Here is an 18,333-nt window from a genome sequence, read left to right on the forward strand (position 1 = left end):
TATTCCAAACAGGAATGGCCTTAAATGAGAAATCTTTCAAGGATTATTTTGCATAGATGTAAACTTTTTAGCATTAAATATTGGTTTCAGCAACTTGTTTCTTTCTTGAGTTAATCAATGTTTTTGGCACTATTAAATCAGTTCAATTAAATTTCAATTGTTCACTCATAAAGACAGTCACTTGTCACCACCTACTGGCTTAATGATGCAAGTTGTGCAAACACAGACAAGCGGAGTGATAGAAACTGTGAAAAGACTGATGCTGGTGAATTATTCTAACACATTCGAGGACCTTATATTTAGGCTACATATCAGAGTTAGGAATACATTGTAATAATGTTAATCAAGCAGACTAAATCACACGACTGCGCAGCAATATTTAAGCTCATTATACAAAGGAAATAATACAGATCTAGACAAATTGGGTTGCTTATAGTTAAAAGAATGTCATGAACGATCATTTAGGCTAGATGTAGGCCTATTTTTCACATTTTTGGTCACAAAATATTTAGTCAGTTTTGATGACTTTGCAATATTGATAAAATGTTAGAATATTAATAATGAAAAATGAGTAGGGCTACGCCAAAATGTGTAACATTTATGTAGCCTACAAAGGAATACAAAAGCCCCGACATAGAGTTTTGACGCAGCTTTAATCTCCCTTTTGGTTATTTCAATACTTAATTGACGACAGAACACGACGTTACATGTTAGTAGTTTATTTTGCGTGATTGAAGAGTGCGCGCTGCGAACAAACGGCTGGCACGACGTAACGTAAGTAAGTTCGTTTTTCTGAGTTTTACTGACATATAGCCTGACAACATCTGGTCTGACAGAAGACTGTGCGGCGGTGCCGACTGCGTTATTTTTTTTGAAACCGGTGCGGCGCGCTCGCCCCCGAAGTTCATCCGTGAGAAACTTGAAACCGGTGCTTGAACTCGAACTCAGGTGACTCATTAACACTCGCGCTACTGGCCACGCCCTGCTCTCACGGCTTGTGGACTCGTGCTGCTTGCCACTTTGCCTATTTTGTGTTTTCTATCACAGGAAAAGTAATTGCTGAGATTTTTGTTTCTGAAGTTTTTTTTTTTTTTTTGGGGGGGAGGAATTGACTCGCGGTCCGCATCAAACTGTTTTGCGGGCCGGTTACGGCCCGGGGGCCGGACGTTCCCCACCCCTGGTCTAGAGTGTGCTTTAAGAATGCATCTTAAATCAACATCTTGTCAAAATGGTCTTTTTATTACACATCTCTTCTTTTTTTGTTTTGTTCGATTATATAATTCCCAGGGCTCTCAAGTGTCACGCATTGAGCGTGACAGTCACTCATTTCGGTCTTTTGTCATGCACTGTATTTCTCACGCGGAAAAACTATTTATAATATATTTAATATCCTGCATCGCCCAAAATTTATCTGGCCGCGCCACTCTCACTATGGAACCGACAGGAATCAAGCGCGTCTCCCCTGGAGTTCTTAGTCGAACCTGCCACTTATCAACCAATCAAAAAAAGAAAGGGGCTACACAATAGCCAATCAGAAAATAGCACTATTGTATCTGGGTATGATTTAACGCAACACCCAATGAAAAAAAAGCATAGCCTGGAATTGTTCACGTGATTCTGCTACAACATCTTCCGAAAGTTTCAGACGAGTATGTCACTCTTGCTTGTCTTCAAAACGTGAGAGCCCTGAATTCCTAAATGGAGCGATCTTTACAAGTTTTAAACTATCTTCATGTTAGAAATGTTTTAAACTACCTCATGTCAACAGTGCATGAGCGAATCACTAAAGCATATTGTATTAGCAGGAGTGTTTATTGTACGTGTTTATGCAGCAGCGGTCTATTGTATATAATTTAGTTTTTTTATTATTGGTGGGCAGATCGAGGCTCGTGAAACACTGAAATGTGCCCTATTGTGTCGAGGCTTCGAAATAATCTGACACCCGTCTCCACGGTGACACCTAGTGGTCAGAACAGTGTAAATGCAACAAAAACCCAGGCTAACATGGCCTAATAAGATCATCTAATAAGATTAGCAAGTGTATATACGTTCTTTTATCAATTGTCAGGGTTTGTTTTGTTTGTTCTATGAATGTATCAGCAAAACAGGCCCATAAGAGACTATTAACTACCATTATTAATTTAAAGGCAGGGTAGGTAGGATTTTTCTAAAAAAAAAACATTCCAAATTTGTTTAAACTGTCTTTATATACCAACACATAATTAAAATGTAAGTACTCTGAAAAAGAGAGTATAAAAATCGAGTGTCTGTAGACCTCTCACGACTGTTGTAAACACAGCAAATTATTTCCATTCACTCCCACCCCCTCCCTTCTGGGCTCCTTCCAAAGCCACGCCCCCAAAACACATGAACGTGCGACGCCAAACGCTCAGGCTCAGCTGGAAGACGCATTTAATTACTTACTTATTTATTTACCTGAGACAAGTGGAGAGGAAGGAGCACAGTGTATGCAGTGACATCATGTCAGAATCACATGTAATAAAATACCTAACTTTATCACTATAAATATAAACAAATAAGATGGCTTTTAGTACTCACTATCAAGCTAGCATATCGATACTGGTAAAGTTTAAAATATATTTTGTTTGATTCGGAGCTATATTTATAGGTAACGAGCTATATTTATAAGGCAAAGCTAAAAACAGGTTGCATTGATACACGTTTTTCCATTACCATCAGTTAAACTGTGATGAAGGTGAATTTCGTGTAAGATTCATAACATATACGGTGTTTTGCATGTACAAGAGTTTCCATGATGAAAACATTGTTGACTGATGAGGTCTAACGTTACACTCCGGTGACAAGTACCGCATCGTCGGTTCGAGGAGAGGTCCGGGGTCGAGGGCGAAGCAGAGGAGGTCGTTCAAGAGTGCGGGCAACCAGGGTCCGAGGAAGTAGTTTTTGCCTTGTTTGCCTTCGCTGACTGCATATGCAGGTGCTTTGAATTTTGAATGCTCTTTCTCTGCCATAATTTTACTCTTCGTAGGTTCCGCGCCTCTCTTGCACTCCTCAAATCAAACGGGTGCGCGTGCATATGGGCAGATCTTGTAGCAACAGTGGTGGTAGCCATGGTTGCGAGAGTGAGTGACAGTCGCCCAAACCAATCAATTGTTTCGTCCCGAATGGAAATAATGAGCTGTGTTTATTGCAGATTAAAAGGTCACTCGATTTTTATACTCTCTTTTTCAGAGCACTTACATTTTAATTATGTATTGGTATATAAAGACAGTTTAAACAAATTTGAAAAACAGTTTTTTTATAAAAATCCTACCTACCCCACCTTTAAATTATACTAATGTCTAATTAAAATGTCTACAAATGTATAAAACTCACAAACCCACAGACACTTGTTCATTGGTTCTCAGTGACTCGAGATTATCCCCCCCAGCGATGAACCATTGAAATTTTGAAGTGAACCGTTATGACGTTATGAAGCCTCGTTTACTGAAATTACGTCACTCTGGAAGTTTGATACGCACTCCGAACCATTGATTCAGAACAAAAGTTTCGTAAAGGTTTTGAAGCTTCATGAAGCAGTGTTTTGAAATCCATCACTATTTCATATACTGTTGACTTGGATATGAAAACAGTTAAAGTGATATAAGCATCACACTTTAAATGGCATTCACCATATTTAACGGTTTTACGCCATTACTTATTCATTTATTTCCAAGAGTATGTCTTCATTAGCAATGCTAAATGTGTGTGGCTGATTCAAATGCTCGTTGTGTTTGAGTCATGCTAAAAGAACAATCAATACAGTTAAACTAGCATCATGTTTATAGTCTGGCGAGTATTTACAAGCCGAATTCTGGTAAAGTTGAGACGTTTTTTAAATTTGAATAAAATGAAAACTAAAGACTTTCAAATCACATGAGCCAGTATTTTATTCACAATAGAACATAGATAACATAACAAATGTTTAAACAGAGAAATTTTACAATTTTATGCACAAAAGGAGTTTATTTCAAGTTTGATGCCTGCTACAGGTCTTGCATGTTTACCATGGTGTAGCATCTCCTCTTATTTTCAAAACAGTTTGAAGATGTCTGGGCATCGAGGTTTGTCTGGCTCCAGTGTCTGGAGTTTTGGTGTTGGAATTTAGTCCCATTCTTGCCTTATATAGGTTTCCAGCTGCTGAAGAGTTCGTGTTCATCTTTGACGTATTTTTCGTTTAATGATGCGCCAAATGTTCTCTATAGGTGAAAGATCAGTCCAATTCAGCACCCGGACTCTTCTACGATGAAGCCAAGCTGTTGTAATAGCTGCAGAATGTGGTTTTGATTTGTCCTGCTGAAATACAAAAGGCCTTCCCTGAAACAGACGTCATCTGGAGGGGAGCATATGTTGCTCTAAAACCTTTATATACCTTTCAGCATTCATAGTGCCTTCCAAAACATGCAAGCTGTCCATACCGTATGCACTTATGCACCGCCATACCATCAGAGATGCTGGCTTTTGAACTGAACGCTGATAACACACTGGAAGGTCTCGCTGGAAGGGAGGAAGATCTCTCTTTTGCCGGGAGGACTATTGTGAATAAAATATTGGCTCATGTGATTTGAAAGTCTTTTTGTTTTGTTCATGTGCAGCAGCAGCATGTCTTACATGCTCATAGCAATGTCTGTGAAGGTATTCGCTGTTGCAAGTCTCGATACTTGCTCTGCAGCAGCAGCGTAGCAGATCTATTCCGCCAAGACCAAATACATTAATATTGCCATATCCATTACCATGCCAATCTCTATTACCATACTGTTATGTCCCGATGGCATCCAGGGGATGTGACTAATTTTATTTCCAGGGTGGAAAGTCAAGCAGGCGACACACGAGTTAAAATTTTAACAGAAATGTATTATAATAGGCAGCAAACGGAAAAACGATCTCCACCGGAGACGGTCAGGGGACAACTAAAACAATTTGCAGGAAAAATAGAGGATGCTGAGAATAAAAAAAAATAATAAAAAAACGGTCATCTGTGAAATAACAAAGAGAGACAAGATTAATACACACTAACAGGGACATGCAATAATTGTTTATCTAAGGCGCACCGTCCTTCCACAGTAGATCGCAGCAGTAGATTGCTATTAAGGTTTTGGTTTTAAAGGTAGCTGATGATAAATAAATTGCAGCACATTTCTGTTGCTTTTAGGAATGTGAACTCCACTGAATTTCCATGAGGCACAAGAATTAATTTCCAGGGCACATTTTGTGAATGGAACATAAGCTCTTAAGATAACAATCTGATAGCTTGAGACGCATGAATAGATTGAGTGTAAATTTCATCCATCTGTAGAATAATTTGTTCATTTACATGCAGAAAATTAATATTATCGGTTTCTCTAGATACCCAACTAATAAAACCCAAAAAATAAATAAAAAATCATTACTTTACAATTACATTTTTCCTACATTTATGATCAAATTTTGAGTCTTCATTATTCAGTCCACACATTAATGAAGAAGTGGCTTATCTATGCATCAGATAAAGTATTCAGCTCTAATGTGATGTCATATTTTGTATTCAGAGTATTGTGCAATAATGAAGTAACAAACCATAATGTGAAATTAATTTATAGTTTTATTTTCTCTAGACTTTCAAACTGCCGTATCACAGAAGGAGGTTATAAAGCTCTGGCTTCAGCTCTGAGATCAAACCCTTCACACCTGATAGAGCTGGATCTCAGAGGAAATGATCCTGGACAATCAGGAGTGAAGGAGCTATATGATTTACTACAGGGTGGATGCAGTAAAATAAAGACCATCAGGTGATAAACTGGAGACAATTATTAACTATGATTTTAACTAGATATTACACAACACTACACATTAATACTATACTGGACTAGAGGTGCAAAATATATCAGTGGCCGAGATATTATTGGCTAATCACTGGGAAAATAGAATTCCCGCTATTATTTTCATTAATAAGTAGTTTTGTTATATTTGTGTTCAGCATATAATTTCTGATCAAGTGTATTTAAGTGTATTTGTTAAGTGTATTGGTTAAGTGTATTTGTCAGGCAGTGTCATGTGTGTTTGGACAAATTATCATATCACATTATCATTTTCTGTTAGTATTAGATTTGGGCATGTTTTAATTTTGATCAGCTACTGTAATTATAGATATACCGTTTTATGTGTGAAGAAGTAATAAATTAAAACAATGAAAATACATTTCTGTATTTTCTCTCACTGGTGTTTGCTTAGGGACCGTTCTGTATTTATGGAAGGGGCCACCGGAGGAAAATAGGGGAGGGTCATGTCTTTTTATTCTGTGTTGAGGGGAGGGTCATCCAATTTTTTTTTAGTCTAGGGGGAGGGTCACCCAACTTTTATATTCATGAAATCAGCAACATTTCAAAGTGGCTTGTTTGGTGCTATTTTTTTCCATTTAGATCGATGTTGATCTCGCGTTATCAGCCCCCCTTCGATATCAGATGGGTCTGACCCAACAAAAATCCAGTTTGGCGCTGTTTGACAGTGCGCGCGCACTTCAGTTAGCGCTTAGAAAAAGTGCATCATGTCAGAACAGAATGCCAATGAAATCTTTACCGGCAAAGCTTTAAAGCACGAGCAAATAATGAACTTTTGTGATTGCGAATAAGTGCACAGTGTCCTGAGTGTAACTCTACCACTGCATTAACATGTAGGCTAGGCGCATACTACCATATTTTAGTTTCCATTCTTATTTTGTTTCCACGATGTGTAAGATGTAGGGCTACCACATCTTTAAATTACTATTAGATTTATTTAAGTTAACATAAATACATAGACCTACACCACAAAAAATAGTTGAGGATAAATTCGTTAAACTTGGGCGATTCCAGTGTTATGGACGTGACATTTGCAGTCAATACGTGAAATATAAATTCTCAGAAAATGCATTTAACCTGTTAAGCTGCAACGCCACTTTTGAAAAATCCCCAGAAATGACATACCCAAACTGAAACAGATTCAGTTCATGAACCCTTTGCACTAAAAGCACAAGTATGATCTCATTTGAAAGCTGACACCTGGTAGTTTATTGTAAATGTAGAATTAATTATTGTCATAATGAAAAAAACATTTTTTAAATAGCTTCAAAGTTTTGTAAAGTTATTAGACATTTATTTTTATTAAACATATTCATGAAAATAAAATTGAAGTGGGCCCTGGAGCAATCTAGAAATGCACTGCAGCTAAAGCCATATGTGTGACCATGTTATATTTAAAATCTGAAAATTATAAGTCTAAAACTCTGTATTTAGTTAAATGTTTTTCAAGAACATGTCAAATTACTTTATTTTGGGCCTAGCTAGCATGTTAGCTTAGCACACCATCAATACACGACCATTTATGAGATTAAAACCATGTTTGTGCTACAAACGTACTTTATAACGCAATTCGAGTGTTTTAAATAATCTTCTGTGATCTAATTTGGCTTCAGATAAAAAAAAATCAGACAGAAAATATATTTATAGAATTATGTACAATGATAAAGTCTATATCGATTAGCAATACATTATAAATATAATCTATTATTATAAAAATACCTGGCATTGCTTGAAGAACACAGGCAAATCAAATATCATTGCAATAATTTTTATTGTCTTCAAAACGTCTGTATCTGCATATTACAGCGATCTCTGTGTTAGCTTTGTGTGTAGCTGCTATCAGTGACGTCCTTGAAGGTCACATGATTATGGCTCTTCTTCATGTTCCATATATGGAGTATTTTTGTACATATAGCGCCCTCAGGCTATTGGTATGAATTGAAAACACAGCACATCTCAGTAAGAAGCGCTCATAATGATTACATCGACGCATTTGGGTATAAATTCAATAAATATTATTCCTGTCTATAGAAATATGATGTGAATCTATGAGAATATATCAATATTTCTCCAAGTCTGCACATTTTTGAGCTAAAAGTCCTGAGGGACGTTGTTTTGTATAGCACTGTCATGACAACAGCACGGAGTTTTTTTTTATGAATGGACCAGCTGACGGTCATAATTCATATTAAAGGCATCGATGCATTTTTTCATTTCATAACTCCTGACACAAATTAAGACATAACTGTCACTATAAGTTTCTCAGAATACAATAGTGGTCAAATACTGAAACTTGAGTCTTATATCTTTTTAATGATGTATAGTTTGTCAAAGTATAACATTTAATCTGATAGTAACTTTGAACTAAATAAATAAAAAAACGCTTCAGTGCGCCGACGCACTGGTGAGGGTTAACAGGTTTAGCCTACCAATATTTTGAAACGTCTGAAAGGAGTCAAGACATTAGAAAAATATCAGTCTACACATGCGTTTTATATTTAATATGAGGGAAATACACATGTGACGTGACACAAAAAATCTTTAACTTTTAGGTGGCAAAATATTTTTTAGTAATTCTATAAATTACACTGTGCAAACCAAAAGATATATACCCACCGGATGAATAAAGATCGGCCTCCACAGAACATAAAATATTATTTTATTTTTATTTTTCGTGGTCGCATTTATGTGAAAAAAACAAACAATGTTACGGGCGTGTAGGGATGCGCGGTATACCGGTACTGCAAAAATACCGGTATATATTATATTTCAAACGGTACAATATCATAATTTTGCTCAATTCGGTATTTGATGCGCTGCTGTTTCGAAGTTCACCGCTAGGCGGCAGTGCGCTACCCAAACTGACGCGGGTCACGCAAAACCGGCAAACGTGACAACGGAGGAACACGATGGATCAAACAGATGAAGCTCATTCTACACATACTGTCTATGATTCTACACGCCCGAAATTAATAAATAAAGAGAGCAGTAGGAGTGAAATATAGCATTACTTTGCTTACAAAAGTAATGAGAAAGGTGAAGCAACAGAACTCAATGCACCACTCTACAAACGCTGCTTTAAATTAGCCACGGGAGGCAACACAGTCTGGCTAAGCACTTGTCACTTGCTCATCCTGACTTGTTCAAAGAGTTCAGAGATCGACAGGTGAGCATCATTCAACTGATTTAATTTAGACTTCTATTCACAACACTGATCAGCGCACATACATAAGAGCTTATCAATTAAATATGATACGGTAAACACGAAAGCTCAAATGTGCTTGCATGACACGCTAGAACCAATGAAGTTTAGGTCTCATAATTTTTGCACATTCAAACAATCATATATTAATTGAATTTGAATGAATAAAGAGATTAGTAATATTCATTTTAGTATTAGTGCTAGTAAAATTGCTAGTGTGGCGACCCCTAGGAATCAGCCGAGAGAGAAAGAGTAATAGTAGTAATATGGATATTACTAATATGAATGTTAGAATAACACTTTACAATTAAGCTACATTTGTCAACATTCATTAGGTAACCTGACCTAACTGTATTATAACATGTATTAATCTAGATCAATCAGTAATTATTATTTAAATATACTAATACATGTTTAGCATGTTAACATTAGCCTACTTTATGCAATGCATTAAACTAATATGAACCCAAACAGTACTCAAACCAAGATGAATAAATGCTATAAATGTTGATAATTCTCTGTTGACAGCTAATGGTTAACATGTCATTTCATTATTCTATTATTATTCTATATTAATTTATTATTATAGATATTAACCTATTTTAATTGTATCATTTCAGGTTTTTTCTTTTCTTTCCAAAATCAAAATTTAACCTAGGCTACTGTATGTTCCCTGACTGTTTTTTTTTTTTTTTTTTTTTTTTTTTTTACATTTTGATACTTTTTGTTTGCATATTCGGTACTGCAGAGTTTCAAGCAGTGTTTTTTAATAAAATAGTTTCAATTCACTTAAATTTTGAGGCCGGTTATTTGTCACCTGTGGTATCGATTTAGTATCGATACCGAGGTATTAGGTTCTGGTATCGTACCGAAACCCAAATTGTGGTATCGAGCCATCCCTACGGGCGTGACAGTTCTCCATTACGGACATGACTGCTCTGAAAGCGACTTTAAAAATTTCACAGAGACCTCAAACAGAAAGCACAAAGCCTTTCTTTAAAGTGAATTTCGTTTTTTTATTAATTGTATCTTAATTTTAATCAATGTTTTATCTGGATTTAAATAGCCTAAGAAGTAAATATAGTAGAAAATAGATAATCATCATGACACGGAGGCGCGGGCGAGAACTGGACTCGTCTCATAAATGAACCGAAACTCAGCGTAAGGTATGCTACTTGCCTCACAGACCTGAGAAATATATAGAAAGTGTGAAATGTCTACTTTTAAACAGAAATGTGCATTTCTCTGGCGCGTTCTGAGAAGATCGCGACGCATCGACAACTTCATCTTTGCAGTCGACACAGAAAACACGTGTTTATTAATAAACAATTAAAATGTCTCCTTGCTATATTTGACATATTAATAATCATTACTTTTGCTGGTTCTTTGTGACAGCTTTTAGATGCTTTGTTGGCAGCGCCACCCACATGTTGAACGAGTCACACCGCATCAGCACCGAAAACATGATTTTTTTCAAATCTAAAATCAAAAATCGTGATACGAACCGAATCGTAGGTTTGGTCTATCGTTACAGCCCTAGTAAGATGAGAAAGCAAGAGTTTATGGTTTAAAAAAACCCAATGGCTATATGAACATCTTTGCCAAGCGCAAACTAGTACAGAAGTAGGCTAATCAATAAATTATCAGGGAGGGTCATGCCTTTTTTCACAATCATTTTGGAGGGTCATAGAAAAATGTATTGCTGGCGAAGGGAGGGTCATGTCTTTTTTGACAACAGATCTCAAAACTCCTCCGGTGGCCCCTTAAATAAAAAACGAACAGTCCCTTATACATGAAAATGGCATATTGTTTGTTTGCGTTCTGTATGTTTATGTATATTTTATGGTTATTACATGCTGTAAATTTCATTTTGGTTTAATTCATTGATACAAATGCTTGTAGTAAATCATTCTACTCTGTTTAGTGACTCATTCAGGATGAAGCTGCAAAAGGCATTACATTGGAATATTATCTGATTTGTAATGCTATTTCCTGTAGGTTTCTGAAAAGTGCTGCTGCACAGGAAGCGTGTGAGTATCTCACTAAAGTTCTGGGTAAAAGTCCATTAATAATGACAGAACTGGATCTGAGTGAAGATAAATTAGGAGATCTGGATTGGGAGAAACTCTCTGCTCTTTTGATGGACTCTCATAGCAAAGTGGAGAAAATCAAGTGAGTCAACATGATTTATACATTATAACTTCTCTGTTAATTGATTATAAAAGACTGTCAGTCACTTGTGTGAGCAGATATGAAGAGCTGTTGATCTGATGTGTGTGTTAAATATGTACTGAATAATAAATTATGGTGATTCTGTGTTCAGGCTGAATAATTGTGATCTGACAGAGAAAAGCTGTTCAGTTCTAGCTACTGTTCTCTCCTCTAAAACCATCCTGAAAGAGCTGAACCTGAACAACAGCCGTCTGCTGGACTCAGGAGTCAAAGAGATCTGTGAGGGACTGAAGAATCCTGTGTGTGAACTAGAGATACTCAAGTGAGTACATTTCACCATCAGCTACACTCAACACCACAACACTTGCTTATCAGTTATATCTGAGTCCACTCGCCTTCAGAAGTGACTATCTAAGAATAGTTTTTTAAATTTAGTTTTGTAGTAATAAAATAGGAACAAATAAATAGCAAACGGTGGCACAATACAATAGTATGAAAAGACAAGTGAAACAAACACGGCTTTGTTTTTCAGGTGCTAATGCTTACAACTAAAGTTACAAAAGTTATTGAGTCAAGAGCAGGGAAGGGTTTTTCTCTTTGTCTTTTGTTCTTTGATAAAAATGATATTAGGTTTATTAGGCTGCTGTCACTTAAGAGCGAATACTAATCCAATATACTGTTACACAACATGCCTTTTTTCTTAACTATTTACAGTTCAAAACTGACTGTATTTTACAGCAGTGTTCATTTTAGTTCTAGTGTTCATTCTAAGTTTTCATGTTTTCTAGACTTTCAAACTGCAGTATCACAGAAGAAGGTTGTAAAGCTCTGGCTTCAGCTCTGAGATCAAACCCTTCACACCTGATAGAGCTGGATCTCACAGGAAATGATCCTGGACAATTGGGAGTGGAAAACCTCATTAATGTACAAAAGAATGTTTGCCGTTCACTGAAAACACTGAGGTGAGTGTTTTCTACAAATTAAGATTTTATCTGAAAGTGAATTAAACCATCAAACTATATTCTGCACTTACTTGCATCAATATTCATTTTACCACATCTGTGCCGTGCACACTTGTGAAATATCAATGCACTGTCTTTGTTTCTAGGATATTACAAAGTCCTGCTGCAGATGAAGCCTGTCAGTATGTGAGAGACATTTTGGGTAAAAATCCGTTACTCCTGAGTGAGCTGAACCTGAGTGGACGTGAACTAGAAGACACACGAGTGAATCAGATTGCTGCTCTACTGCAGGATAAACACTGTAAACTCAACATACTGATGTAAGTATTGTGTTCACTTATTGTACATTTAAAAAAACATCAGGTGACCAAACACTGTAAGGCAGGGGTGTCAAACATACGGCCGTGGGCTGAATACAGCCTACAGATTTGTCTAATCCGGCCAGCGGGATGATTTGAACAATGATAAAAATAGAGATGCTCTGCTCCACTGACCATAAATCTAAACTTTTTTTATTTATCTTTATTTTGGCTGATCTTTATTCCGGACCTGCAAAAAACAGCTTATGTAAAACATACACAATTTGTATTTGTTAACACAGGCAGATGCTGAATACAGACGGATAGAAATTGTAGTTTGTGTGGTTAATATTAATATAATGATAAAATAATATTAATATTAATGCAATTGTCAGCGTACTAAGGTAAAAAAAAGAAAAAAAAAGAAAGTAATTCGGCCCATCCAGCCCTTTTGATCCAGGTTGTGAGCACTCAGCGCTCATGTACCCCGCCTGGAACAGCCCTTTCCTCGGCTAGTCGTTCTGATGTTTGCCGCTGTCTCTGATGTCTCTGTAGTGGTTAAACATGAGATATAATCCATCTTGAGTATATCTAACTGGCGATATTTGGTCTTGTGAATCTATAATTTGTTCCCTGGCCAATCGTTTTAGCTGAGGGCTAAGTGAAGTTTCATAACTTTATATATTTAAGCTATTTAACTTTACCATTGTAAGGTTAGACTAGAGCGCTGACTTTGTATGTTTGACTGAATTGTTTGCTTTATTTCTTATTGTATAGCTTCTTGTACCTTTTACTTATACTTTTATAATGGCTAATATTGATAAAACTGAAATTTAACAAAAAGAGACTGGGTTGAGTTTTCTCATTTTTTATTTTATTACAGTGAAGATAATCTGTGATAATCACTGTAATGTTGTTTACTGCAACATCTGTTGTTTAGTACAAATGCACATATTGCCCGGACCATATTAAAATGTTTAATATTTTTATATTATATTTAAACAAAAAGAGGCAGGGTTGAGTTTTATATTTTATATTTTCTAACATTATACCAGTGAATATAATCAATACGCGTTGCCTGAACCACATTTGTGTGGCTATAATGTTTAAGATTTCTTTAAATGAAAACGAAAAGAGGCAGTGTGGTGTTTTATAACATATTTTGTTTTATTGTTGCCTAAAATATACATACAGAGATAACCAGAGTAGCAGAGCGAGCTGAGTGACGCAGAATTACCGGACGTGCGTCCTCGGGAGTCATTCTCCTGAGTCGGACTTGGCAAGTCCGAACTTTGCGTACTTGCTATTGAGAAACAGCGACAAACATGCCAAGAAGCAAGAACAAGATCTGCTGTATGTCATCCAATGTTGTTTATGTCGCTTTCTTCTTCGCGTGAAAATGACGTCGATCGCTTCTTTCCGGCATAAGCTACACCACGCCTATTAAGTAAGGGTACTGTTGGCAGTGGAAACGCTAGCCGATTCATGGTTTACCAACCCGAACCGTACCGTACCGTACTGTACCGTATCGCTCAGTGGAAACGAGCCATTAGTTACCTCGACAGTTTTCGGCATTCAGCACACCAAATAAGCGTATTTTTTTTTTTACTCTATTCAATCATTTGTAAGTGTGAACTTGTGAAAACAACTGCCACAGGTAATCGGACATTATATATTTGTTTATTAAATATATATTTTTGCCTTTTTATTGTAGATTAAAGTCTATAAATCAAATAATATACTGCATTTATGAAGAAAAGGTTCAGCAGTCCTCTAGACTACTCCTAACGTTTCACAGATTTAGGAGCTAGTTTTAGCACTAAAATACTTTGTGAAGTACTCTTACAGCAAAAATGTAGGTGTCCTAAAATTCAGACTGACATGCCCATTATTTTTAAGAGTTTCTCCTAAATCGGCAAGTTAGCCTTAAAGGGCACCTATTATGCAAAATTCACTTTTACATGACGTGTTGGCAGTGTGTGTACACAACCACCCTATAATGATAAAAAATCCACCCAGTGCTTTTTTTAAATCCCCATAAATCATAAGCACTGTCTCAGAACAAGCTGTTCTCAGATTCGGGGCAATGTGATGTACTTTTGCACAAGCCCCTCCCACGACTGTTGACTGACAGTGCAGTATTAGCATAGACCCGCCCTGAGTGAGCTGTACACAGTCCGCCATTTGTTCGACAAAAATGTCTCCTAAGTGATTTAGGTGTTTTGTTATAATATTTAAGAATGGACACAACATTCTTCATTTACTCCTGTTGTCACTCGAGGATGGATCTGTACCAACTGTTCATGATCCTGCTTACAGTCTCCGGAGCGATAGGCCTAATGTACTGATCACAGCAGTAATGGAAGGGAGAGCGCGCACTTTATGACGTTTATCACTTTCGAGTCGTTTTACGGATATAAAGTTTTCCAGTTTATTAAGCACCCACTGAAAAGGTGTATATATTTGTTTACTGTTAGTTGTAACAAGTGTTTTTGTGTTAGAGTTTTGTGTTAGAGATAGAGTTTATGGATAAGACTTTAATGCATACTTTTTATACTGTGTTTATTCAGCTCTTACAGTGATTCTCTGGAGTAAAACTAACGCTTCATCTTTTGTGTGATGTACAATAAACTTAATTAAATATTTTTAGGCATCATTCGGACGGGGTCCGCAACAACAGGCTTGTATTAATAGTGGATAAAAGCAGATGACAAATACGTTATAACTGTAATTAAACTAAACTATACCTGTTCTATCTCCATACAGCATATATTCTCTGGCTCTGTGGGCATTATTGTCCGACTTCGGGTCGAAATGAACAGCATTACTGAGAGTTTCTGTTTTGATATTATATCATTCCGTGAGATGAGCTTGTCCTGACACTGAGCGCGAACTCTTGAAGCTCCGCCCTCTGTGCCGGCAGCAGCAGCTCATTTGCACTTAAAGGGGCACACACAAAAACGGCGCGTTTTTCTGAGCCCCAATAAGTGACAATTTAAACATGCTGTAAAAAATTATCTGTTGGGTATTTTGAGCTAAAACTTCACATACTTCAGAGACTCATTTTACATCTTGTGATAAGGGGCATAATAGGTGCCCTTTAAGATGTTTTGTGAATACGGACCCAGATCTCTCTTATTGAAAATGTATGGCTCATCATGATAAGGAGAATCAGAGAACAACAACCATGGACTGTTGAGTAGCTGAAGTCTTGTATCAAGCGAGATTAGGCAAAAATTCCACTTGCAAAACTGTAATTCCCAAACAGTTAAAAAGTTTATTTAAAAGAAAAGATGATGTTACACAGTGGTAAACATGCCTCAGTCCCAACTCTTTTAGCGTGTGATGCAGCCGTCACATTTTTTATTTATTTCAAAACACAATTAAGTTGGTCAGTGAAAACATTGTAAATCTTTTCTGTGTACTTAAAGGTTAGTTAAATAAAGGTTAAAGAAAAGTAACGAATCACAGACTGTTGATTTTATTGCATTTTACAAAATGTACCAACTTCTCTGGAAATGTGTTTGTAAATTCTCCCTCTTCTGTTCATCATTTTAGGCTGCGTAAGTGTGGTCTAACAGAGGAAAGCTGTTCAGCTCTCGCTACAGTCCTGAGATCAAACTCCAGTCTGAAAGAGCTTGACATCAGCAACAATAATCTGCAGGATTCAGGAGTGAAGAAACTCCAGAACGGATTAGAAAATACAAACTGCACACTGGAGAAACTCAGGTGAGTTCAATGAACTATTGTTTGTTGCACTTAACTTGAATGTTTTTTTTTGTTTTTGTTTTTTTACATAGTATGTTTTAACAGAAAATTACATTCAAGCTTGTAGCTACTCTACAAGTTTCTATTAAAAAGTAGCTAGCTACATTGAACCTTTTTTTACAACGACATTGCTACAAATAACTGAATATTTGTTAACCCCCTGAGGTCTACGGTATCGCCGGCGATACCAGCTCGCTTTTTTTTTATTAGTGTAAAAGAAACTCATAAATACTCTGTTGACTTTGATTTTCCATAGGAGTTTCATACATCAATCGATTCTGTTAAATGTGTATTATTTTTGTGTATACTCACAATAAAAACAAAGTGTTGTGCTTTTTGCCAAATAAAGAAAAATAAACACGAAGCGAGTTCTGCCTTCTCTCTGCCAGTGAAGTCCATTCTGAAACGCGTCCGAAAATTAACAATAACTCAGCGAATACTCAGTCAAACAGGCATACAGACAGACAGGCATGAAGCTTGAATTCTCTTCTTTTAAATGAAGTCATTTATATAAAAAAACAATTATTCTCATCTTGTGAAATCTGTATTAAAAGAGAGCGATTCCAGTCGAGCTCATCTCATCTCATTACGTTATAATCGGCCCCGCCCACGGAGAGCGCGCGCTATTCAAACGCAAATGGCTGGGGCAATCCTGTGAACGCCCACATCAGCTCGAGAAAACACACAAGTTTATTTAGATCATTGTTTACACCGTCTTGCAGCGCTGTGAGGAATAATACTAATCGAAAATGTCCCTCAGAAGTGCGGGTATATCGAGGAGCGAGCTGAGGAATACAAGTAAGTTTTTTCCTTCTCACGTGAATTTCTTCACGTGGGTTTCTGTTTATGAATGAATAAACGGCATGAATGCGCGCTGTTTACCACAGCTGGCAAAGACAGTTTAAATTTAAATCGCGTGTGTGAATGAATGATGATGTTTTAGCAAACTGTATTGCTATACTGAGATAAGTAAACATCGACTGAATGTTGAAATAAAATGTAGGCTATTTGTATAAGCAACGTATTAAACTGCAAATTAACAATATGCCCTAATATTTCATGAAAACAACGTTACAGTCAGACGAAATATGAAAGACAACATTTTGTTTAGTAGATTTGGGTACAGTTTTTACTGTAGAATATACTGCCACATCAAATAAGCTTTTGTTTAGCCATTTCTATATATAAAATACGATTTTTGTCAAAAATAAAGTCATCAACTAAGATGTTAGCTGTTCCAATGTTGGTTATATTAAAACTAATGAATACATATGATAAAATGTAGGGCCTATAATCTTTTTTTTTTACAAAGAAAGAGTACACTTGAAATATTGTTGAAATTGTAATTATTGTTGTAATTGTAACCATTTTAATAAAATAGCAAAACATATTTACAAGATAGATGTAAGCAAAATCTTAAATGGTCAATATAAGTCTTCTTCTAAATATATCTTTTGTCCTTTCATTGTGGCTCAGTCAGTGTCACACCTGAGTGAATGGCTCATCATTATGCAGAGTGGGTGTATTCTAAGGTGTAAACCACTCCTCGTTCACGCCCCCTCGCATATTGGCTTTCCAAGCAAAACCTGTTTTACATCAATTTAAATCAATGTATGGTTTTATGTGAACGATAAAGCAAGACTATTTTCACATAATTTTGAAGAAAAAACTATAGGCGACGACATCCATAAGTCAAAAGTCTTATTGCCACATATTTAGTATGTGTTTTGTGGTCTTATTTCAAAAATTTTAATTTTTAGTTTTTTCGATAACCACGCATAAACATTATTCTCTCAAAAATGAAAACATGTACATACATGTGGCTCACATATTATTGTAGTCCTGTTTGTGCTATATAGAGTGAATTTACACCTTTGCCATTAATATGTTTATAAGCAACTGAAAAAAGCACAAATGTCAGGGCATGTCAGAACACCCCCAGGGCCCAAAAAAACGCTCAGACTCCAGAGGGTTAATGAAGAATGTTATAAGTAAAATATTACTGGGTTTTAAAACAACATGTTGTAATGCAATTATGGTTTCAATGAGTGGGGTGAATTCAGGTTGACTGGGACAATTTTTCCCAGTCATTTCAA

General features: G+C 36.4%; 1 protein-coding gene across 1 annotated transcript in view; it reads left to right on the forward strand.

The window, feature by feature from the left end:
- The window catches only part of LOC309507893 (uncharacterized protein), a 313,871-nt gene that overhangs the window by 125,796 nt on the left and 169,742 nt on the right, over window positions 1-18,333 (forward strand). Inside the window, exons 47-52 of the mRNA XM_082182320.1 lie at window positions 5,613-5,786; window positions 11,035-11,208; window positions 11,360-11,530; window positions 11,997-12,170; window positions 12,317-12,490; window positions 16,028-16,198. Of these exons, the coding sequence (XP_082038446.1) occupies window positions 5,613-5,786; window positions 11,035-11,208; window positions 11,360-11,530; window positions 11,997-12,170; window positions 12,317-12,490; window positions 16,028-16,198 (1,038 nt within the window). The remainder of the gene's footprint in view (window positions 1-5,612; window positions 5,787-11,034; window positions 11,209-11,359; window positions 11,531-11,996; window positions 12,171-12,316; window positions 12,491-16,027; window positions 16,199-18,333) is intronic.

The sequence above is a fragment of the Leuciscus leuciscus genome, assembly GCF_965113295.1.
Source record: "Leuciscus leuciscus genome assembly, chromosome: 10".
In the NCBI taxonomy this organism is placed as follows: domain Eukaryota; kingdom Metazoa; phylum Chordata; class Actinopteri; order Cypriniformes; family Leuciscidae; genus Leuciscus; species Leuciscus leuciscus.